The sequence below is a fragment of the Chiloscyllium punctatum genome, chromosome 8 (assembly GCF_047496795.1).
Source record: "Chiloscyllium punctatum isolate Juve2018m chromosome 8, sChiPun1.3, whole genome shotgun sequence".
Classification (NCBI taxonomy): domain Eukaryota; kingdom Metazoa; phylum Chordata; class Chondrichthyes; order Orectolobiformes; family Hemiscylliidae; genus Chiloscyllium; species Chiloscyllium punctatum.
This window is the reverse complement of record NC_092746.1, coordinates 59,469,148-59,493,493: the sequence shown is the minus strand read 5'-3', so window position 1 is coordinate 59,493,493 and position 24,346 is coordinate 59,469,148. Positions and strand designations below refer to the sequence as shown.

The following is a 24,346-nucleotide window of genomic DNA, read 5'->3' as shown; positions in this document are numbered from 1 at the left end:
AGTGTTCTGTAAGCATCTTCTCCACAGAGAGCAGATGAAACGCACTGCTGCTGACCTCTGGGAGATAAATGCTCAAAGAAGAGGTGGATAAGGCTTCCTGCAAAGAGTTCTTCTCCTCACTCTGAGTCAGAGTCTGATGCAAGTGGTTTTTTGTGGTTCATCTTACTGCAGGACACATGTTTATGGATATGCGATTAGATCTGAAAATGAAACAGTGGGTTTGAAATGGCAAAACTGGTATTAAATCATGATATCTTGATCGAACATCTTTGTATGTTTTCAGCATATACTCCAAAAACCATTAATACATTACTACTCTTCCCAAATGTGCTGACTGCATTGAAAGTGTGTACACATCGCACAATTTTCATTTTGGCACCATAATGGCACTCCTAGTTCCCATGGCATTGGGAATATAAGTGCACATTTAATGGTATGCATTTGTAATTCACTGAGGAGTCTTCAAATGAGATACATTGTTGCTTGCTCTTCTCGTGCAGATTCCAATGATCCTTGCTGTTTCAGTTCTTTCATGCCTAGAAATTACAGAATATAAGGAAATCATTGAGCAAATGAAAATACAATAGGGATGGCAAACATTCACTTGTCGTTGACACCAAAATCTAAGCCAATATGTAAACAATAATCTTAATCTCAATCAAAAGAAAAACTATACTTGTGTCTTATTTAGAAATAATTTTTTGATTAAGTGCATTCAGTTTCTAAATAAACATTTTGCTGCTTTTATTTGTCTAACCCCTAAATACACTAAGGTGGATGGATAGTGATTTCTTTCTAGTCACAATTAAGATTTTCTTTCACTCTTCCACTCACAGTATCATCAACTTCATGATGAATATTTTACCAGTGCAGTCATCCTCTCATTGATACTTGCTGCCTTATTTGGTCTTCTGTATCTTCTCATAATACCACAGTAAGTAATATTTATATTTTCTTTAATATAACTGCCCTTTTGAACCTACTATTTATTCACAAGTACAAACTTGTTTCCTATTTTTCATTTAGGAGCACGGTGGTCCTTGTCCTCTTAGTATTCTGCATTTGTTTCCTGGTTGCTTGTATTATGTATCTCCATGTCACTCGAGTGCAGGTAAACTAGGTTTTACTTTACAAACTTTGAGTATTAAATGATCCATGTAACATGTTTTCTGGTATCAGTTCCCAAATTGATCCACAATGTTTCTTCATAGCTTATGAAGAGAGTGCTTCAAATTCAAAAGAACTTGGGATACTCTTGCAATTGAATTAAGAATCCTTTCTGTCCAGTAAGACACGGTGGCTAGGTTGCCTCACTGTTGCCTCACAGTGCCAGAGACCTGGGTTCAATTCCAGCCTTGGGTGACTGTGTGGTGTTTGCACATTCTCCCCATGTCTACGTGGGTTTCCTCTGGGTGCTCCGGTTTCCTCCCACAGTCCAAAGATGTGCAGGTTAGGTGAATTGACCATGCTAAATTGCCCGTAGTTTTCAGGGGTATGTGGGTTAGGTGCATTAGTCAGGGATAAATATAGGGTAGGGAATGCGTCTGGTTGGATTACTCTTCGAAGGCCCGATGTGGGCTTGTTGGACTGAAGGGCCTGTTTTCACACTGTAGGGATTCTATGATTCTTTGTGACAATGCATACATTGTCCTCTGCCACTTCCACGACCCACAAACAAGTCCCACCACTAGAGATATATTTCCCTCCCCATCCCGGAGAGACCATTCCCTCCGCGACTCCCTTGACAGACTCATGCACCCCCACCAGCCCTTACCCCACTCCTGGCACGTTCCCCTGCCTCTGCAAGAAGTGCGAAACCTGTGGTCACACCCTCTTCCCCCCCTCCCCTCCACACCCTCCTCCCCCCCTCCCCTCCACACCCTCCTCCCCCACCTCTATCCAAAGCCCCAAAGGATCCTTCCACATCCAACAGAAACCTATCTCTACCTCCACCAATGTCATCTACTGTATCTGTTGCACCTGATGTGGTCTCCTCAACATCAGGGTGACAGGATGCCAACTTGTGGATCATTTCAGATAACATCTCTGGGACACCGCACCAACCAACCCCACCACCCCATGACCTAATCACTTCAACTCTCCCTCCCACTCCACCAAGGACATGCAGGTCCTGGACCTTCTCCATCACCAAACCCTAAACCCCCAACGCCTGGAGGAAGAATGCCTCATCTTGCACCTTGGGACCCTGCAACCACACCAGATTAATATGCATTTTACCTGTTTCCTCATTTTCCCTCCACCCACACTATCACTGTCCCAAGCCTCCAACTCGGCACTGCCCTCTTGACCTGTCCATCATCTTTCCCATCTGTCCACTTTGCCCTCCTCTCCATCATATCACCTTTTCCTCCACTTTCATCTACCTATTGTGTTGTCAGCTACCTTCCTGCCAACCTAACCTCCCCTCCCATTTATCTCTCAGGCCCCCAACCCACAAGCCTCATTCCTGATGAAGGGCCTATGCCCAAAACATTGATTCTCCTGCTCCTCGGATGCTGCCTGAACTGCTATGTCTTTCCAGCACCACACTCTCGACTCTGATCTCCAGCACCTGCAGTCCTCACTTTCTCCTGTTCCTTAAAACACACCTCTTTGACCACATTTTTGGTTATCCATCATAATATCTCTTTGCATAAGTCAATGTCAGATTTTGTTTTATAAACATCTCTAAAGCACCTTGGGATATTTTATCACACTAGCAATACTGTGTGCATACACATTGCTGTCATTCCTGTTTCTAAGTCATGCCTGCTTCAAAGATATTCTACTAGGAAGGATCCCAATGCCTCAATCACTTTCCAAATGTAGCCTATGTAAATAACTGTTCCTGCAATTACCAACCAATATTCTTTTATGTATAAATCAATCTCCACCAAAAACTGTATACTTCCTGTTTAAGTGAAAGAATCCTTTAGCAGCAGCTGTGCCAATGTTTCCAATCCTCCACCACAAGTTTAGTTGGTCAAGATTTATTTGTGCGGGTAGGGCTAAGATACTTATGTCTACTTGCTGTATTGAATTCAGTGAATTATTTCAGCACAGCTATACCTGTCAGGGCAATACATTTATTGGCTTTATGTTAGAAATGTACCCTATTAATATACACTAATGGAGCTGTTGTATATTGATCATAGTGAGACTGAGCATATACTGTGTTTGTTAAAATGAAGTGTTATACGAGATACTGTGCAATGTAATATTGTACAATGTACTATTCTGCTGTGAAGTGATAACAGTATGTGTAAATGACTTGTTCCTCATGTCCATAACATCCCAAGATTAACTGGAGGCTGATTTCTTAATGATAACGTTTGATTTCAGTGGTAACATTTTTAGTGTGGAGGCTTGATTTGATTTGATATATTATTGTCACATGTACTGAGGTACATTAAAATAGACAATAGACAATAGACAATAGACAATAGATGCAGGAGTAGGCCATTCTGCCCTTCGAGCCTGCACCGCCATTCAATATGATCATGGCTGATCATTCCTAATTAGTATCCTGTTCCAGCCTTATCTCCATACCCCTTGACTCCACTATCTTTAAGAGCTCTATCCAATTCTTTCTTAAAAGAATCCAGAGACTGGGCCTCCACTGCCCTCTGGGGCAGAGCATTCCACACAGCCACCACTCTCTGTGTGAAGTAGTTTCTCCTCATCTCTGTCCTAAATGGTCTACCCCGTATTTTTAAGTTGTGTCCTCTGGTTCGGCACTCCCCCATCAACGGAAATATGTTCCCTCCTGCCAGAGTGTCCAATCCTTTCATAAGCCTATACGTTTCAATCAGATCCCCTCTCAGTCTTCTAAACTCAAGGGTATACAAGCCCAGTCGCTTCAGTCTTTCCGTGTAAGGCAATCCTGCCATTCCAGGAATTGACCTCGTGAACCTACGCTGCACTCCCTCAATAGCCAGAATGTCTTTCCTCAAATTTGGAGACCAGAACTGTACACAGTACTCCAGGTGTGGTCTCACCAGGGCCCTGTACAGCTGCAGAAGCACCTCTTTGCTTCTATACTCAATCCCTCTTGTTACGAAGGCCAGCATGCTATTAGCCTTCTTCACGACCTGCTGTACCTGCATGCTTGCCTTCATTGACTGGTGTACAAGAACACCCAGATCTCTCTGAACAGCCCCTTTACCTAATTTGATACCATTGAGGTAGTAATCTGCCTTCCTGTTCTTGCCACCAAAGTGGATAACCAGACATTTATCCACATTAAACTGCATCTGCCATGCATCTGCCCACTCACCTAACTTGTCCAGGTCACCCTGTAATCCCCTAACATCCTCATCACATTTCACCCTACCACCTAGCTTTGTGTCATCAGCAAATTTGCTAATGTTATTGCTGATACCATCTTCTATATCATTTACATATATTGTAAAAAGCTGCGGTCCCAGCACGGATCCCTGCGGTACCCCACTGGTCACTGCCTGCCATTTCGAAATGGAGCCGTTAATCACTACCCTTTGTTTCCTATTAGCCAACCAATTCTCTATCCAATCTAGTACTTTGCCCCCAATCCCGTGCGCCCTAATTTTACTCACTAACCTCTTGTGTGGGACTTTATCAAAAGCTTTCTGAAAGTCCAGGTACACTACATCCACTGGATCTCCCTCGTCCATCTTCCGAGTTACATCCTCAAAAAATTCAAGAAGATTAGTCAAGCATGATTTCCCCTTCATAAATCCATGCTGACTCTGTCCTATCCTGTTACTATTATCCAGATGTGCCGTAATTTCATCCTTTATAATAGACTCCAGCATCTTTCCCACCACTGAGGTCAGACTAACTGGTCTATAATTTCCTGCTTTCTCCCGCCCACCCTTCTTAAAAAGTGGCACAACATTAGCCGCCCTCCAATCCTCAGGAACCAACCCCGATTCTATTGAACTCTGGAAAATAATCACCAGCGCATCCACGATTTCCCGAGCCACCTCCTTCAGTACCCTGGGATGCAGGCCATCAGGTCCCGGAGACTTATCAACCTTCAGACCTAACAGTCTCTCCAACACCAAATCCTGGCAAATAGAAATTCCCTTAAGTTCAGGTCCTTCAGCCACTGACCAGATAAATCATACCTTATATAAGTACATCAAGAGTAATAGAACAGAATGCAAATATAATGTTACAGCTACAGAGAAGGTGTAGAGAAAGATCAACTCTAATATGAGAGGTCCATTCATAAATTAGATAACAGTGGGGAAGAAGTCTTGGATTTCCTCTCTAAGATTAAATATGTTTATTTTGACTTTATGAGTGATTTTGTGATATTGTGTTCTCAAAAGGGAATCAATTACATTTGCAAAGAATGTGGGTATGGAATAATAACTGTTATGTTTGAGGCCTTATTTTTTGTACCACCCTGGTACTCCCTGGACTGTTCTGGGACTGAGTGATCATGATTACAGCTTTTCTATACTTTGTCCCTAAAATATGCAGGAAAAATTGCATTTATGACACCTGAAGTATGATAACCACATCACTGAAGTAGAAACATTATATTTGAATTCTATTACAAGTATAACTTGCTGAAATATAATTACCTTTTTAGTGTTTTCCAGGGTGCCTGACAATACAAATTCGAACTATTATCTGCGTATTCATAGTAGTCTTAACCTATTCAGTGGCCCAAGGATGTGTGGTAAGCAAATGTCAGATTATTTTAATTATATCAAGTGCATTTCTGCAGTGAAAACAGCACAAACAGATTAGGGATTGTCATTTGGCAATTAATGCAAATCCTGTTCTGAAATCTAAGCCACTTTACTTTTGAGGTCTTTGGCTTGGTAATTTCCAGTATGGATATACTTAGATTTATAAAATTAACTGTGTTTAGGATGCAATTTCAGCGTCCACAGATAGGTCTCCCTCATCCTTGCTCAAAAGGATCTAATAACCAAAAAGGACCTAATGTTAATTCCTAGTCAGAATTACGTTTGTGGATCTGAGACTGGGGGAATGGTACATATACTAGATCAAAAATGAATATTTTGCAGAATTCCTGCCCTTTGTGCCACTTAGTATTCTTAGTGGGAATGCTGAGGATGAGAGAAGAACATTAGTCAGGACATCAGGAAGATAGAGGAACTGCCCCCATATCTATGTCATCTGATAACAAAATCAGGTTCCGGTGTCATAACCTCGCAAATGTTTAATTATTTGTAAAATGTACTGACACCTAGGGTTCGTCCTAGGAGATTGGCCAATGACATGAAATTCCCCAGGTAAGTAATGCAAGAAGAATGAAGATACAATGGTGAGTCAGTAACTGCAGAATATTGGGGTCCCATCACTCACTGGCAGAATTGTAGTGATGCACCAAGAGGTTTACAGACTCTGGTAATTGTATTTGTGATCTTCCCTTTGAAACTCCAGGATGATATCATCCAGAAGAACTTGTAAATCAGCACCTCAGAAATTACTTCAGCCATCACTGGTCAAGGTTAACAAATGACCAACAAAATCGAGATAAGTTGGAGTGATATACAGCACCCTGAACTTTATAATTAATCAGACTTTAAGTTAAAACTGTGCAAATGTATCATTAACTTTTATGTTCGACAATTGTCCTTTTTGATGTTTACATGTGATTGCTATGTTTATTCTTTATTGGAGAGCTTCCATTTGAAGATTTCTCAATGTTTCAGCTTTATAGGACACATAAGAAGGGGCATCAGATTGTGGGATAAGAATTGCTATAGCAATAGAGGAGCAGTGTCCTTTGGATAAGACAATATATTAAGGCACTGCTCCCTTTCAAATGTCAAGGTAATATTTGAAGATGCACAATATTTGAGAAACGGAAGTGTCCTGACTAATATTTCTTACCCAGAAAAAAAAACAATCAGATGTGTTTGTCTTCTTTATCAAACACATTTGGGGAACATTGAGGGACATTGCTAAATTTCAAATACTAGTTCATTTTGTGAAGCACTTTGAAACAATAAGATAAAGGATTTTTTAAAAGGTGTTGATGTTTATTACTCTGGAGATTTTGCTCAAACATACAAACATAGGAATTATAAGCAGGAATAGGCCAGTTAGGCACTTAAGCCTGCTCCACTATTCAATAAATACGTGGCTGACTTTATTACCCCACATTGCCAGCTACTATTGATGTCCTTTCACCCCCTTGCTGATCAAAAATCTATCTACATTAGCCATAAATGTATTCAAAGAATTTGCTTTATTGTATCTCAAAGAAGAACATTCCAAAGACTCATCATCCTCTTAGAATAAAAATCTCCTAATCTCTATTTTAAATGGATACCCCTTTGTTTTTAAACAAGGACTTCTGATTCTTGATTCTTCCACAAGGGGAAACATTGTTTCTAATCCATCATGCCAAGTCTCCTCTGGATTTTATATCTTTCAAACAAGTCACCTTTTACCGTTCTAAGCTCCATCAGCTATAAGCCAAGCTTGTCCAGCCTTTTTTAAAATAACCCATCCATTCCATGCATAGTCTAACAATCTTTCTTGGAACTCTTTCAAACACTTTTAAATCCATTCTTAAATATCTGTACACAGTACTTCTAGTGCTGTACCTCCCCGCTTCTTCAATGCTACCTATCCGTCTACCTAACTTTGTATCATCTGCAGACTTAGCCGGAATACCCTCAGTTCCTTCACCTAGATCATTAATGAATAAAGTGAAAAGTTGTGGTTCCAACAGAGCCTTGCAGAACACCATTTGTCACCGGCTGCCCCATCCTGAGAAGGACCCTTTTATCCCACCCACTGCTTTCTGCCAGACAGCCAGGCCTCTATCCATGCTAGCACCTTGCCTCTAACTCCATGTGCCCTTATTTTACTCAGTAGCCTCTTGTGTGGCACCTTGTCAAAGGCCTTCTTGAAGCCCAGGTAGATAACATCCATTGGCTCTCCTTGGCCTAGACTGTTCACTACTTCCTCAAAGAATTGTAGAGATTTGTCAGACATGGTCTCACCTTGATGAAACCATGCTGACTTTTCCCTATTTTACCATATACGTCCATGAATTCTGAAATCTCATTCTTCACAATAGATACCAGGATCTTACCCACAATTAAGGTTAAGCTAAGGTCTGTAATTTTCAATCTTTTGCCTTACTCCATTTTTAAACAGGGATGTCACATTAGCGATTTTCCAGTCCTCTGGGACCCTCCCTGATTCTAGCGATGACTGAAAGATCACCACTAGTACCTCCACTATCTCTTCAGCTATCTCCTTGGAACTCTGGGGTGCAGTCCATTTATCCACCTTCAGGCCATTCAGTTTTTCTAGCACTTTCTCCTTGATGATGGCCCCCCCCCTACTCAGCTCTGTCCCCTCACTCTCTTGAATTTTTGGGATATTACTTGTGTTTTCCACTGTGAAGATTGATGCAAAGTAATTATTCAGTTCCTCAGCCATTTGCTTGTTCTCCACCACTATCTCTCCAGTGTCATTTTCCAACAGTTTGATGTCCACTTTTGCCTTTCTTTTGCCCTTTATATATCTAAAGAAACTCTTAGTCTTTTGTATTACTGACTAGCTTAACTTCATATTTAATCTCTCCCTCCTTATCTTTTTTTTGTTGCCTTCTATTGGTCTTTGGAAGCTTTCCAATTCTCTGGTATTCCACTGCCCTTTGCCACATTATATGCTTTCTCTTTTGCTTTTATGCTATCCCTGACTTCCCTAGTCAGCCATGGTTGCCTCATCCTCCCTGTACCATGCTTTTTTTTTTACTTGGGATGAATCTTTGCTGTGTCTCCTGAATCACTCCCAGAAACACTTGCCATTGCTGTTCTCCTGCCTTTATTTATGTTCAGTTGCAATAACTTCTTGTAAGGTCATTCAGATCCACTGATAGTTGAATTTTCAACTGTTCACCTTTATGCCTTACTCCTTTATGATATAAATAGGAAAATTTCAGCATTTTAAAAATTCTTTCATCATATCAATAATTAGGGGTTGAGTTGCTCTTTCATTAGAGAGAGATGACTGGTGATGGTTTAATGTGAGAGTCAACACACCTCAGACAAGGGGTGAGGTGGGAAGGTGGGGGTCTTTATTGACCATGCTGTTGGCATTGTTCTGCATGGCAAACCAGCTTTCCAGCTAGCTGAGCTAACCAACCCTCCTGTATGAGTAATGGAATGTAAGAGTGCCAAATTCAGCAAAGTAATTAAGAAGCAACTGTCTTCTGAAGTACAGAATTGTTCAATTGGTTTGCTTCAAAGTATCGTAAACTTGTAGAATAATTATCTAAGAATGTTTCTTTTGATGAAAAGAATATAAATCCTTATGACTTTGTGTTTACACAGGTTGGCTGCATGCCTTGGCTATGGACTACCAACTCTAGCAGCTCCATTGTTATTGTTACCCCTGACGGACTCAATAAAACAATGACTGAATTGCCTTGTGATGCAGCCCATTATGCTTTTCTTGCTTGTGTTGTTGGAACACTAAGTCTTGCAATATTCCTGCGCATATCTTCATTACCAAAAATGATCCTACTCCTCATTGTCACAATTTTGTATATAGTAGTTTTTGAGATTAGTGGATACAGAAGAGCAATGGGGTAAGTATTTAATTACTTCACAGTGCTATCAATTCAGATGCATATGATTTTTAAGTTTTTCCTGATTTATTTGTCAATAAATTAAAAATCAGTGAGGCTAAGTTAAGCTTGTTGCAGTAACGGGTTTATGTTATGAATAATGTAGGCAAAAGTTTTATTTTTGTATGGTGGTCCATACTAACTTGCATTGGTATAAGTAAAAGTATTACACTGTTAAGCTTTAAGAGAAAACAAAACTCATATTGTTCACTAACAGTTTGTTTGTTTTTCACTAAACACCTCCACTCTTCTACGTAGTCAATCAGCTTTGTTTAAAAATAGGCTTGTAAATGTCCCTGAGTTTAGTTTCCAGAATATTTCATAAAGCAAGTGCGAGAAATTGTTTATTTTTCATATTATTTTGAGTTATGTATTTAACAAATTAAGACACTTTGTTTGTTCTAACCATGGATACTTAATTACCTTTCTAACCTGATAATATATTAATTTCTTATGTCCATAACAACGTATCTCTCGTAATGAATAGGTATTACTGCAAAGTTTTAATGAATGTATTCTTGTTTTTATTTCTTTTCTAAAGACGTGACTCATTTTATATAAGAGGATATGAATCTATTTTGGCAATTCTACTTTTCTCTTGTGCACTTGCACTTCACTCCAGACAATTGGACCTGAAGTTGCGTTTAGACTACCTCTGGGCTGTGCAGGTAAGCTTTTACTAAAACTGCTGTGTGTTTTTGAATTCAACCAAACACAACATGGGACATAAATGTTAAACTTATTTACAATGTGTAGATGTTAAATGTTGGAAATGTAAAATAAGAAATAAAATTGTCAGTTTAAAAACAAAACATCTTGCTTAATAGTTTTCAGAATATTTTGTTTAATCTTGCTTTGACGCATCTTCTACTATCCTGAAATCAACAATTTTACTTCTTTCTTTGAAGTATGTCATGCAGGAGTGGCTTTATATTGATTTCATTACATCAATTTTACGGGAACAATGCAGTCAGTCAAAGGTGCAGCATCCCTAGAGAGAGCGATGCCTTGTTGATAACAGTAAATGAATAGGACTGAAATTACACACGTTGCAATGAAGTGTGCACAGCTTTTATCATCTGAGATGTTTGTAAAGAAATGAAATTGATAAATGAGAGAATACATGATGAGTCTTGTATTGGGATTGACATAAAGTTAATTGGGATTTGCGAAAGTTAGAAGTAGGGTGTGCAATTTGAATTATCATTTATATTTTTGGATAATCCATTGATTTCAAATTTTCTGGAAGAGGAAGGAGTGAGATATTAACCAAACCAATTCTGAAATGTCTGATATTTCAATTTAAAGAAGAAGTTTCTATATTTATGCAAATTCCCCAATTTATATACACTACATTTAGGTTCTTAAGATGCAGTTTTAAAATAAGGGTTTCGGTATTGTTTTCAAATCTTTTACACCTTTTTTTTGTTTGCTTTGGTGCATAAGGCAACTTTGATTCAGAATATCCAATTGAAGCAGTAATGTATCCTGACAGAATTGTTTTAGGACCCCACAGAAGTCCTGCCACACTCACAACTTCAAATGGCCAATTACCCAGCATCTGGAACCTTCAAAAAAAAATGTAAAACCCTGAAGTCAAACCAGAGACTTCAGAGGGTTCTGACTTTCTTCCTTGAATAGCTATCAAGGAATTGTTAGAGTGATAACCTTGCTTGATTCCTGGCTAACTTAAAACAAACACCCCAGACTCACCACTAACTCTCCTGTATCTGCCTTGACTGACACAACTCCAATCTGACCATCACCTCCCCAACACCTACTCTGATAACCTAAACCCCATTCCCCCAAGGCTGATCTGGCTCAACCCCCACATGAGTTGGCCTACTCCCAAAACCTCCTTCACCTTCACTACCCAACTCCTCTCGACCTGACCTGACTGTCTCTTTCCTGTTCTACTCCACCACCGACCTGCCATCCTATCCCAACACTCATCTGGCAGCCTGCGACTTAGCTTACACACTTATCACTGATCTCAATAGCTTTTCTAAGAGACTTTAAGGAATTTATGCTCTTCATTTACTGGAATGCAATGGTAACTGCTGCAAAAAGATTGTAGACATCAAGGAGATGGCTGGATTGAAGATACACTGCATTTTTCTGAAGCTTCCAGCTACAAGAACCCAGGGCTCAAAAATGTGAAGCCAGATACAGGGAAAGGAAGTAAATGTAAGAGCAGCAATCTGTAGGTGATTGCTGGCCTCATAAGCTTTCTACCAGTGGATAATTTACTGAGATGTATCGTCAATGGTGCCTGATACCAACAGAAGTGATTACCTTGGAGATCTGAAGAGTGAATAAAATTTGACCACTGATTATGGGATACAACAGAGTTTTGGCACTAGATGTTTTCTTAGATTTTGTTGAACTTGTCTCTGTGAATTTGAGGACCTCTGTGTGCACAGGGATGTTTCTGCCTCTGCCGACAGTAAACGTATTGGGCTTTCATTTCTTGCTATTTTAAAAGCAATGAAAATGCATGAAAAGTACCACACAGAGCCGATTTTTCTGCTCAACCTGCCCAGCATTGACATTAGCATCCACATGACTAATTAGCTCTATTTACACCAATTGAGCACTGACTATTGAATCTAACAAAGAATTTTAGCGCTTTGGTATTTTTATGGATACTGTTGAACTTAATTTCCATAGGAATAAGAACAGTTTCAGGATGAAGTAAACAAGATTGATACATTTTTTGAAGAAGCAAAACATTACAGATACCATCTCCACCTGCCCATTTGTAAAAATAATGAATTTTTAAATGGCACAGATTCTATCATGGTGTCATTTGAAGAAACTCACATAGCAAGCATGTGCTTTGCCAAAGAAGCAGTAAGGCATCTGAAATAAAAGCAAAGTACTGAGAAAAGACAACATGAGAGGCAGCATTTGTGGAGAGAGACGGAGAGCAAGACATAGTTAACATTTTAAGGTGAAATGAGTTCCAAAGAAGAGTCATTCTGGACTTGAATTGTTAACACAGAGGTGTTCCTGCATTTTCAGTTTTTATTTCAGATTTTGGCACCCATGGTATTTTGCGTTTATCACAGTAAGGTATCTATGTCAGGTATTGTAGTACAATGTGCTAGGCAGCATTGACTGTAGCTGTAAAGGTGATGACTGCACTCAGCCCACCACAGCCTCCGTTCAAGCAGTGATGAACTAAAGATGTGTACAGTAACTATTAGGGTGTCTACCAGCAAGGTACATGTCAGATAACCCATTCACTTCTCAGTAGATCTGAGGAATGTATCCAATTCAGCTATAGTGACATAAAACTGTTCCACAGAGAGAGGTGACAAGGTGCACTAATTCTCTTCTCTTTACATGATACATGAGAGACTTTTCTGAAGCTTTCAGCTTTGGAACAATGACTCGCTCTCTCTCACTCTCTCCTTTGTGGCTTTTTACCCAATTGTCTGCAGGTTAACCTCAATAATATTTGAAGGTATTACCTGTTTCTATCCAGTCCTCTGCTCCATTTTGTTGATTGTTATTGAAGGGAGGTCTGCGCTTTACTGGGTTATGCCATCTGCCTGACAGTTAGATCAGTCTTTCCATATGTCAGCACTCAGTACTGCTACTCTGCCAGTCTGTTTGCTATATTCCATTCCCAACTTGTCAAATACATCCCAGGCCCTAATCGCCTTACTCAGCAAAGTTGTCTGATGATACAGTAGTGTTGTAGAACTGAAACTTAATTAGAATGGATGGCTTTGAAGTATGCAGGGAAGAGGTGTTGGAAAATCTGGAAAGGGTGAAAATAGATAAGTCCCCTGGGCCTGATGGCACTTATCCTAGGATTCTCTGGGAAGCAAGGGAGAAGATTGCAGAGCCATTGGCCTTGATTTTTATGTCCTCGTTGTCTACAGGAATAGTGCCAGAAGACTGGAGGATAGCAAATGTGGTTCCCTTGTTCAAGAAGGGGAGTAGGGATAACCCTAGTAACTATAGGCTGGTGAGTCTCACTTCTGTTATGGGCAAAGTCTTAGAGAGAATTGTAAGGGACAGGATTTATGAACATCTGGATAGGAATAATGTGATCAAGGATAGTCAGCATGGTTTTGTGAAGGGCAGGTTGTGCCTCACAAACCTTAGTGAATTCTTTGAGAAGGTGACTAAGGAGGTGGACAAGGGTAAAGCGGTAGATGTGGTGTATATAGATTTTAGTAAGGCATTTGATAAGGTCATGGTAGGCTACTGCAGAAAATATGGAGGTATGGCATTGAGGGTGAGCTGGAGGTTTGGATTAGGAACTGGCTGGCTGGAAGAAGACAGAGGGTAGTAGTTGATGGTAAAGGCTCATCTTGGAGTGCCGTTACTAGTGGTGTTCCGCAAAGATCTGTTTTGGGACCATTGCTGTTTGTCATTTTTATAAATGACCTGGAAGAGGGGCTAGAAGGTTGGGTGAGCAAGTTTGCGGATAATAGGAAAGTCGATGGAGTTGTTGACAGTGAGGAAGGATGTGGCAGGATACAGCAGGATAGAGATAAGCTGCAGAGCTGGGCAGAAAGGTGGCAAATGGAGTTCAATGTAGCTAAGTGTGAAGTGATTCACTTTGGTAAGAGTAACAAGAAGATGGGGTACTGGGCTAATGGTCGGATACTTGGTAGTGTGGATGAGCAGAAGGATCTTGGTGTCCATGTACACAGATCTCTGAAAGTTACCACCCAGGTAAATAGTGCTGTGAAGAAGGCATATGGCGTACTGGCTTTTATTGGTAGAGGAATTGAGTTCCGGAGTCCTGAGGTCATGTTGCAGTTGTATAAGACTCTGGTGCAGCCGCATCTGGAGTATTGTGTGCAGTTTTGGTCGCCATACTATAGGAAGAATGTGGAGGCACTGGAACGGGTGCAGAGGAGGTTTACCAGGATGTTGCCTGATATGGGAGGAAGATCGTATGAGGAAAGGCTGAGGCACTTGGGGCTGTTTTCATTGGAGAAAAGAAGGTTTAGGGGTGACTTGATAGAGGTGTACAAGATGATTAGGGGTTTAGATAGGGTTGACCATGAGAACCTTTTTCCACATATGGAGTCAGCTATTACGAGGGGGCATAGCTTTAAATTAAGGGGTGGTAGGTATAGGACAGATGTTAGGGGTAGATTCTTTACTCAGCGAGCCAATGCCCTGCCAGTAGCAGTGGTGGACTCTCCCTCTTTATGGGCATTTAAACGGGCATTGGATAGGCATATGGAGGATAGTGGGCTAGTGTAGGTTAGGTGGGCTTGGATCGGTGCAGCTTTGAGGGCCAAAGGGCCTGTACTGCGCTGTATTTTTCTATGTTCTATGAAACAGTTGTGGGTAACTTAATTAGCTGACTGCATGGTGAACTCATGATTGCAGGTGATCAGTGGATGAGCATTCACCCTCAGTTGAGAAATGTAGATATAAACTGTGGAATTTCAAGGTCACATTATATGAGTGAATAATTGATTAACCTGTACATAAACTGTAGCTTTTATATTGTTTGATAACAGGAAAAAATGAATAGTGGGTTTCAAACATATCTGGGATTTGTTTGCAAATCTAACCTTTATAGATAGCACAATGTCTCATTACCTGCAGGTGTAAATGAACAAATATTAAAGGTCTCAAAGCTTCTAGAATGCTTATTTCTTTAGAATATTGTGCCTCCATCAATTATTATTTGAATGCTTCACTCAGGAATCTTATTGATTGGATGGCCAGCAGGAATTGTATTAGTGCTCCATGAGGGTAATTTAAAGTCAGTGTTGCACTACTGCATGTGTGATATTGCAAAAACAAAAGGAGCAAAAAATATACAATGACATTTATTATATTGTTTATTAAATAGAAAACAGAGATTTATTCAGGCAAACCACAAATGTTGATTTTCTAAGGAAAAAGAGCACAGTCAATGTATTAACACTATTGTTCACCAGAGAAAAGTTTCAAAACTCCAAGAGTTTTTACAAAATACAGGGAAAAAAATCCCATTATAACTCATCTTTTTTTAATTATGAAAAAGTTTGAATTGTCTGTTAGTTTATTAATTTACTTTGCCACTCCCCTGCCCATCTCTGAATTTGGTGGGTGGCTAATGAAATAATCATGTATGTCAATGGTTCCCTTCGAATTTATAACTGCTGTACAGTGTCTATTCAGATTAATTTTCATTTTAAAAGGTCTATGATATGTTCCTGTAGTTTAACGCAAATGGGTTTCTAATCTGCGAGAAAAGTAAAAAAGGCTCGGCTTGAGATGAAGTACTCGAAGACAAATGAGAAGACATTGCAAATTGAAATTGAGTTACTTGACAGAATGTAAAGGAACTGCATGTACTTTAGTTTTGATGAAACGTTATTCTGCACAAAAAGCAAGTGTTTGAGTACCATCTTTATCAAGTACTTTCTTTTTGTCTTCATACTACTTTCTACGCATTAAGTGAAGTGAAGTTAATAATGTGTTGGCAGACGGAAGCAGTGGGAGAAAAATGCTTATTGATAGTGCAAACATGGCAAACCAGACAGGAGGTTTGATTAAAGACAGTAATCACTGTCAAGAATTTCTATATATTAGGCACAATAAGGAAGGATCCACTTAGATAAAGGTCTTAAAATGAACGTAAATATATAAAGCAGGGCATGCATACACTGGGTTTTGGGGGAGGGTTGTATTTCAAAAACAACTTACTTGATGCTCAGCATGCTATATCATTTTATTATTCAACAGCTTTCACAGTGGAGTGTATACTTACATTTATATCATTTTATAATATAGTGTTTTTACACATTTAATAAACAGACTATAAACCACAATACTATACATAGAAATATTGAAAATAAGAACAGGCATAGGTCAGTCGGTGCTTTGAGTGTGCTCTGCTATCCGAGATGATCATGTTTGATCATCCTACTCGTTATCATGTTCCCACTTTTGCCCCATATCTTTTGATCCCTTTAGCCTTAAGAAATATATTGTCTTCTTGACCTCAAACCTTTTCTGTGGCAGAGAATTCCACAGAGTTACTACTGTCTGAATAAAGAAATTTCTCTTCAGTCCTAAATGGTCTATGCTGTATTCTTAAACTGTGACCTCTAGTTGTGGACTACCTGGTCACTGGGGACATCAGTCCTGACTTACCAGGTCTATTCATGTTAGAATTTCATAGGTTTCTAAAAGATCACTCCTAATTCTTTTAAACTCCAGTGAACACAGTCCTAATTGACCCAGTCTTTCTTCATATGTCAGTCCTGAATCTGAGGAATTGGATAAACCTTCATTGCATTCTCTCCATATCCAGAACATCCTTCCTCAGGTAAGGAGACGAAAACCACTTGCATTGCTCTAGATGTGGGCTCACCAATAACCTGTAAATTTGCAGCAAGAAAATCCCTGCTCCTATACTCAGATCCTCCCACTATGAAGGTCAACATACCATTTGCATTCTTCACCACCTGCTGCACCTTCACCCAGGCCTCGTTTCACCTCCTATTTTCCCAATCTATCACCATTCAGTTAATAATCTTCCTTCCTGTTTTTGCTATCAAAATAGAAAACTTTGCATTTCTCCCTATTGTTTTTTTTCAGCTGCCATGCATTTGTCCATTCACTCTTGTCCAAACCATATTGAAGCATCTCTGGATCATTCTCACAGTTCACCCTCTCTCTGAGCATTGTGTCATCTACAAACTTGAAACTATTTCATTTAATTCTCTCATTTAAATTATTAATATAGGTTATGAATCACTGGGGTCCAAAACTGATCCCTGCAGTACCCTACTAGTCACTGCTTGTCACTCAGAAAATGACCTGTTTATTCCTACTGTTAGGTTCCTGTCTGCCAACCAGTTCTCTATCCATGTCAATACACTATCACACAATCACTTGCACATTTCATTTTATTTGTACATCTCTTATATGAATCCATATCAAATGCCTTCCGAACGTCCAACCACATCCAGTCTTTATCAATTCTATGATATGTATCCTCACAAATTTCCAGTTGCTTTGTCAAGCATGATTTCCCTTTTGTAAATCCATGCTGATTCAGTCCAATCTATCACTGTTTTCCAAATGCTTTGCTATCACGTCCTTAATAATGGACAAGCTGCCCCCAATCCACAGGAACTGGTCCAGATTCTATAGAATTTTTAAAGGTGACCACCAATACTCTACTCTTATAGAGACACTTTCTAAAGTATTCCGGGATGTAGATTATCAGGCTGTAGGGATTTGTTGGTCTTTAATCTGATCATTGTCCCAAGTGCCATTTCTTCATTAACACTGATTTCCTTCAGTTCCCCTCTTTCACTACATTATTTCTGTCCTCCTTTTGTGAAGACAGAAGTAGTTATCTAATTGATCTGCCATCTGTTTGTTCCTCATTGCAGCTTGCCCTATTTCTGATTGTAAGGGAACTACATCTGTCCTCACTATCTTTTCATACACCTATTGAAGATTTAATAACCAGTTTATATATTTCCTATAAGCTACTCTCATATTCTAATCTTCCCCTCTTAATCAGTTTGGCTTCCTTTGCTGAAATCTAAACTGTTCTAGTCCTCAGGTCTGTTGCTGTTTTTGCCCAATTTGCACGCGCCTTCCTAGGATCTAAAACTGTCCCGAATTTCCCTTGTTTTCCATGACCAGGCCACCTTTCCCATTTTGTTTTTTGTTGCCAGACAGGAATGCACAATTTTTACAGTTCATCTATGCATTATTTTAAATGTTTGTCATTGTCTGCCCACTCTCATTCCTGTTAGCATTACTTCCTCATTTATCTTAGCCAGCTGACACCACCTACCATCACGGTTATCTCTATTCTGGTTCAGGATCCCAGTCTCAGAATCAACAATGTCACTCTCCACCTTAATAAAGAATTCTTTCATATTCTGGTCACTCTACCCCAACCACTAGATTAGAACCATTCCTCTCTCATTACACAATATCCAGTGAAGAATGGCCTGTCTTCAACATATTGATACAGCATTCCTCCTCTACAGTATTGTTACTGATTTAATTTGCCCAATCTATATATGGATGAAAGGTAACCATAAATATAGCTGTGCCTTTATTGGTTGCATCTCTAATTTTCCACTTCATACCTTTCCCAACATTCCCACTACAATTTGGAGGTCTGTATATAACCTCCAGTATTGTTATCTGCCCCTTGGTGTTTCTAACTTTAACCCCTACACAATCCACTTCACCAGAGCACATATCCTTCCTCGCTATTATGCTAATGTCCTCTTTAATCAGCAATGCTACCCATCTCCTTTTCCTCTCTCCTCCTTAAAAGCTGAATTCCCTTGGATATTCAGTTCCCATCCCTGGTCACCCTCCAGCCGTGTCTCCGTGATCCCACTATGTCATACCCACTTATATCTATTTGTGTGACAAATTCATCCACTTTATTATGTATGCCATTGTCTTGTTGTTTTAAGATGTTTCATCCTGTTCACATTATTTTGCACTGAAGCTTGACTTCTCCCTTGACATCACTTTTCTTTTTCCAATGTCTCCTTTTGTTATTGCCCTTATTTCCTTGTCTACTGCCTCGCTGTTTAGATTCCCATGCCCCTGCCATTTTAGTTTAAACCCTCCCTAACCATACTCACAAATACTCCCCTTGGACACCAGTTCTCTTCCTGCCTAGATGCAATCTGTCCAGTGTGTACATGATCCCACTTCCACCAGAACTAGTTCTAATGCCTCAGAAATCTGAAACCCTGGCTCTTGCACCATCTCTTCAGCCATGTATTAATCTGATATATCCTCCTATTTCTACTTTGAGCTTATGGCACTGGTAGTAATCCATTTGATGTTCTAGTTGCTTCCTAACTCCTCATATTCAGCTTTTGGGACCTCATATCCTTTTTATTTAAACCAAAGTTGTTGCTACCAATGTCTACCATGGCCCACTGGTTGTTCACTTTCCCATTCCAGAATGTCCTGTAACCACCAGCGTTCCCTCTAATTTTCTTACTGGCTGTATGGTCTTTCAAGTTCTGCACATGGTAACCATTTCCAGATTTGGAAGTCAATCCCATGATCATTTTGCTGATCCTTTTGGTTGTGCATGGGATGTAGAGTCATGCAGCCAAGAGGGACCATTGATTGCTGCTTCATCTTTTTTTCCTCGCATTTGGGAGGCAACACGTTATCCCAGAGTTTCATTTGTGGCCACATTGTATACGCAACGTATTCAAAACATCTACATTTCTAAAGCACACTATCATCAGCGCTGTTCATCATTTTCAAAGTCCAAGTAGGGTGTCCTCTCATTGAAAATGAACGGTCTTGTGTTATTTAGGTGGTGATGTTTATAATGAACTAAAATATCCAAATAAAACTTGCAACAAGAATAAAAACATTTTAAAAACTGTTATTAGCAAACTGTCATAGACTCGGGTTGGAAACAAAAGCAGAAATTGCTGGAGAAACTCAGCAGGTCTGGCAGTGACTGTGGAGAAAAAAAGCAGAGTTAACATTTCAAACAAAGTGACCTGAACTTCTCCAGCACTTTCGGTTTTTGGTTGTTTCTATCTCCTGCATCAGCAACTTCTGCTTTTGTTTCATTATGCACCTCAATTTTCTGCTTTCAGTGTAGGCATCAGTTCTAGTGAATATTGTTGTAGTTTTGTTACTGTTGTTAGTTCTAGAAGGCTTTTTTTGCCTCACATTTCCAAATTATAAATCAGAGGTTGTTCTGACAAACCATGATTAAATTGTTTGAAGATCTGACAACTGTAGAGAGAAGTGCAATGTCTATGGATTATTTATATAGATTTTTATGGAAGTGAAGATAAATTATTGATCTGGTTAGGAACTTGATAGGCCAGCAGGAAATTGAGAGAAAGGGTAATGAACAGGTATGTGAATTGGCAGAATGTGATGAGAAATATTCCTTTAGGACCTCTTTTGAGGCTTATATGCACCCTTTTTATTAATAGTTTAGGTTATGACTTAGCCATATTTCCAATTTTACCAAATTTATTAAAGTTCCTTGAAGATGTAACATGGGTGGATGAAGAGGTATAAGTAAGTGTATCATGTATAAATTTTCATTAATCATTTCACAAGGTGACATATAAAACATTACTGTGCAAGGTCAGAACTCATGGTGTTAGGGTATTATTGGAATGGTTAGTGGATTAGCTAATAAACAAGAAACAAAATAATCAATATAAATGCACATTCTCAGTCGGGCAAAGTAATTAATGGTGTGCCACAGAGATCATTCCTGGGTCCTTAACTATTAGCTGAGCTATTGACTTTGATGAAGGGGCTGTGTCCAGAGTGCCATATTCTCTGACACTGCAAATATTGGCAAGCATGCAAATTGTGAAGATACAAAATATCTGCAAAGTGATAAAGGAACGTGGAAAATGTATAATGCAGAAACATGTGAAATTAACCACATTAGCAGAAAAATGAAAAGTAAAATATTTAAATTTAAATATCCTGCATTACAAAGGGATCTTGATGTTCTCATCTATGAATTGCAAAAAAAAAGGTGATGTGCTGTGCAGCAAGTAATTAGAAAGATAAATTGAATGTTAACTTTTATCACTGGGAGATAGATTATAAAAGTAAGGAAGTCTAGCTGCAACTGCTTGGAGCATTATTGAGGCCACACCTGGAATGCCGTACAGGGTTTTGTTCCCCTTCCTGAGTAGGGATATACTTGCACTGGAAGCAATCTGGAGAAGGAGAGTTCAGTTTCTTGAAAGAAGATCTTGTCTTACAATGAAAGATTAAGCAGTTTAGGTCTATATACATTGGAGTTAGAAGAATAAGAAATGATCATTTTGAAACACACAATATTCTGAGAGGGCTTGACGATGCTGAAAGGATGCTCCCCCTTGTGGAGAAATCTAGAACTAAGCAGCACAACTTCAAAATAAGAAATCTCCCTTCTGTGGTAGTGAGGATGAATTTCTGCTGTCTGAGTGTTATCAATCTTGAAAACTCTCTACTGCAGACAGCAATGGAAATGAGGTCGTCTAGTTTCGATAGAGCTTTGTCTCCGAGGACAAATAGGAAAGTGGAGTTACGTTCTAGTTCAAAACAACAAGGTGTAGAATCAATTTAGGTGAAAATAAGAAAAGTAGGAATTCACTTGTGTAGAGTATAGAGTCATAAACGATAGTTACACTATTAGACAAAAATTATAGGATGCAGTAACTAGGGCCTGTAAGCAAGGTATTTTAATAATCATGAGTAATTTTAATCAGTATGTAGAGTAGATGAACCTGATTAACAAAGGTAGTCAAGAACTGAGTTGAAAGCATAAGTTTGGTGATGGTAATTGTTTCAATTTCCTCCCTTTCTTTTTAAGTGTCTTTGAAAAGTTTCTAAGTCTTCTACAGTGAAGACAGACAAAACATATCTATTTCAATGTCTCCACAAATCCCTAATTTTCATTATGAAGTCTCAAGACACTCTGTCTCTAGAGGATCAACATTATCACTCCTTTTATGTTCAAATACTTATAGAAACTCTTACTATATGGTTTATATCACTGGATATATTTCTCTCAGACTCTTATTTTCTCCCTCTATCATTTTTAGTCAGTCTCTTAAGGTGGCAAGCTGTAAATAGTGAAATGGCACAGGGTTCAGTGCTAAAGTCTCAACAAATTACAATAAATATCAATGACTTGGATTTGAGGACTGAAAGTATGGTAGCTAAATGTGTTGATTGTATTAAAGTAGGTGTGAAAGCAAGTTATCAAGAGAGTGTTAAAGGCTTTACCAAGTGATAAACATGGGTTAAATGAGTAGGCTGAAAATTGCCAGGCTGTATTTTGGAAAAATGTGAACTTGTCCACTGTGCTTGGTAGTACATTAACTGACTAGAGAAAGATTGCAAAACCCTGAGGTACAGAGGGACCTGGGTATTCAAAAACATTAATCACCAGAAGTTTAATTTACGATACAGCATGTGATTAGGAAGGCACATGGAATGTTGATGTTTATGCAAGGGGAATGGAATGTATAAATGATAAATGTTTACTGCAGCTGAACAGAACCTTGGTGTGACCATATCTGGTGGATTGTGTATAACTTTGGTCTATTTATTTGGAAACAAAAGCATACAAATAAATTAAAAGCAATTTAGGGAAGGTCAACTCAACTCATTCTTGGGATGAAGAATGGCTGAACTGGTTAGGCTGTTACCCACTGGAGTTTTGAAGAATGTGAAGTAATCTTACTTAAACATACAAGATCCCAAGGAGATTGAATAGGGTGGCTTCCGAGAGGATGTTTTCCTTTCTAAGTGTGATTAGAACCAGGGGACTTTAAGAAACTAGAGGTCTCCCCTTTATGAGAAATAAGGAGATATTCTCATAAAGTTTTCAGTCTGTGGAACTCACTTCCCCAAAAGTAGAGGCTGTGCCATGGAGTTTATTTAAGCCTTAGTTAGATTTCTTTTTTCAGTTAGCAAGGGAATCAAGTGCTATAACTGAGACCACAACCAGAACAGCAGTGATCTTATTGAATGGTTATGCAGATTTGAATGGCCTGCTAGTGCTCCTAAATTTTATGTTGTCCTTTCACAGTTTGATCAGCCAAGATCTTCCTGAATGATGGGGCAAACTCTAGGGGCTAAATGGTTGACTTCTGCTCCTATTTCTGATACTCTTGTGCTTTTATTAGAAAGTTAGGCCACATTGTAAGCAATGGTAAGATAACAAAGAGATTTGTGAGCATAAATGAATAAACAAGACTGCAACAATAGGTGAAGCCCTTCCTGATGAAGGGCTTTTGCCCAAAATGGGGATTTTCCTGCTCCTCGGATGCTGCCTGACCTACTGTGTTTTTCCAGCACCACAATCTCGACTCTACTTTCCAGCATCGGTATTCGTCCCCCCACCTTGCCTGATTGTTTACAACACGTAGGTGTCGATGTCAACAATGTGAGTTCACACATTATGGAGCTAAAAAGGGTAGAAAATAATACCTTCTAAACTGTGAAAATCCAGTAATATTTGAGACCCAAAGAGTTATCAGGGTCTAAGATTGTTATGACCAGGTAAAGAAACTTATCAAAAAGACTCGTGACACAAGAGGGTAAAAGTCATGTTTTAGTTAAACAGAACCTACTTGGACTTTGCCTCAAACCATGGACAGTTCTATGCACTGTTGTAAGACAAATCTTTTGAAACAAAACATAAAAATAAATAAATTAAAAACAATTTAGGGAAGGTTCACTGAACTAATTCTTGGGATGCACATATGGTCAACTTGGTAGATTTGTTGTCATCATATAGTTTCTGTGTCGGGAGCTATAAGGCCAGGTTGGTCTAGTGTGGTAGAGGAAAACCATTAGGTAATCAAATGAAAAGAAGCTCTGTACAAATAAGTTGCAGCTTGTTGCTGTCATGCAATAAGTTATTAGTTTCATTAGTGTTATAGACATTGTTACTGACAATATAAGGAGACTTCAATGTTAGGTTCTTAGTCCTTCAAGATCCAAATCTATTCCCCCATCCAAGGGGGAAACATAGGACATGTGACAATATCATAATAGATGGTGCTTAATATAATCTTTACACATTTAAACCCTGATATAGCATCTACCCCAAGCTTTTTGTTCCCCCAATATTAACATCATACATCTATGTAGCTGTCCTGCTGAAACAGGTACTTTAATTTTTCCATATCCTGGATCTCTGAACCAGGCATTTATTTTTCCTTTTTCACCATTTCCCAAATCTGCCGAAAGTGGTTATTCCGTCTC

At 39.2% G+C, this 24,346-nt stretch overlaps 1 protein-coding gene across 3 annotated transcripts in view; it reads left to right on the top strand.

Annotated features, from left to right (window-relative positions):
• Nucleotides 1–24,346, top strand: part of LOC140480588 (adenylate cyclase type 1-like) — a 289,915-nt gene that overhangs the window by 213,948 nt on the left and 51,621 nt on the right. For all 3 annotated transcript variants that reach the window (XM_072575640.1, XM_072575642.1, XM_072575643.1), the window contains 5 exons: nt 837–934; nt 1,027–1,111; nt 5,582–5,671; nt 9,321–9,577; nt 10,158–10,284. In XM_072575640.1, the coding sequence (XP_072431741.1) occupies nt 837–934; nt 1,027–1,111; nt 5,582–5,671; nt 9,321–9,577; nt 10,158–10,284 (657 nt within the window). The remainder of the gene's footprint in view (nt 1–836; nt 935–1,026; nt 1,112–5,581; nt 5,672–9,320; nt 9,578–10,157; nt 10,285–24,346) is intronic.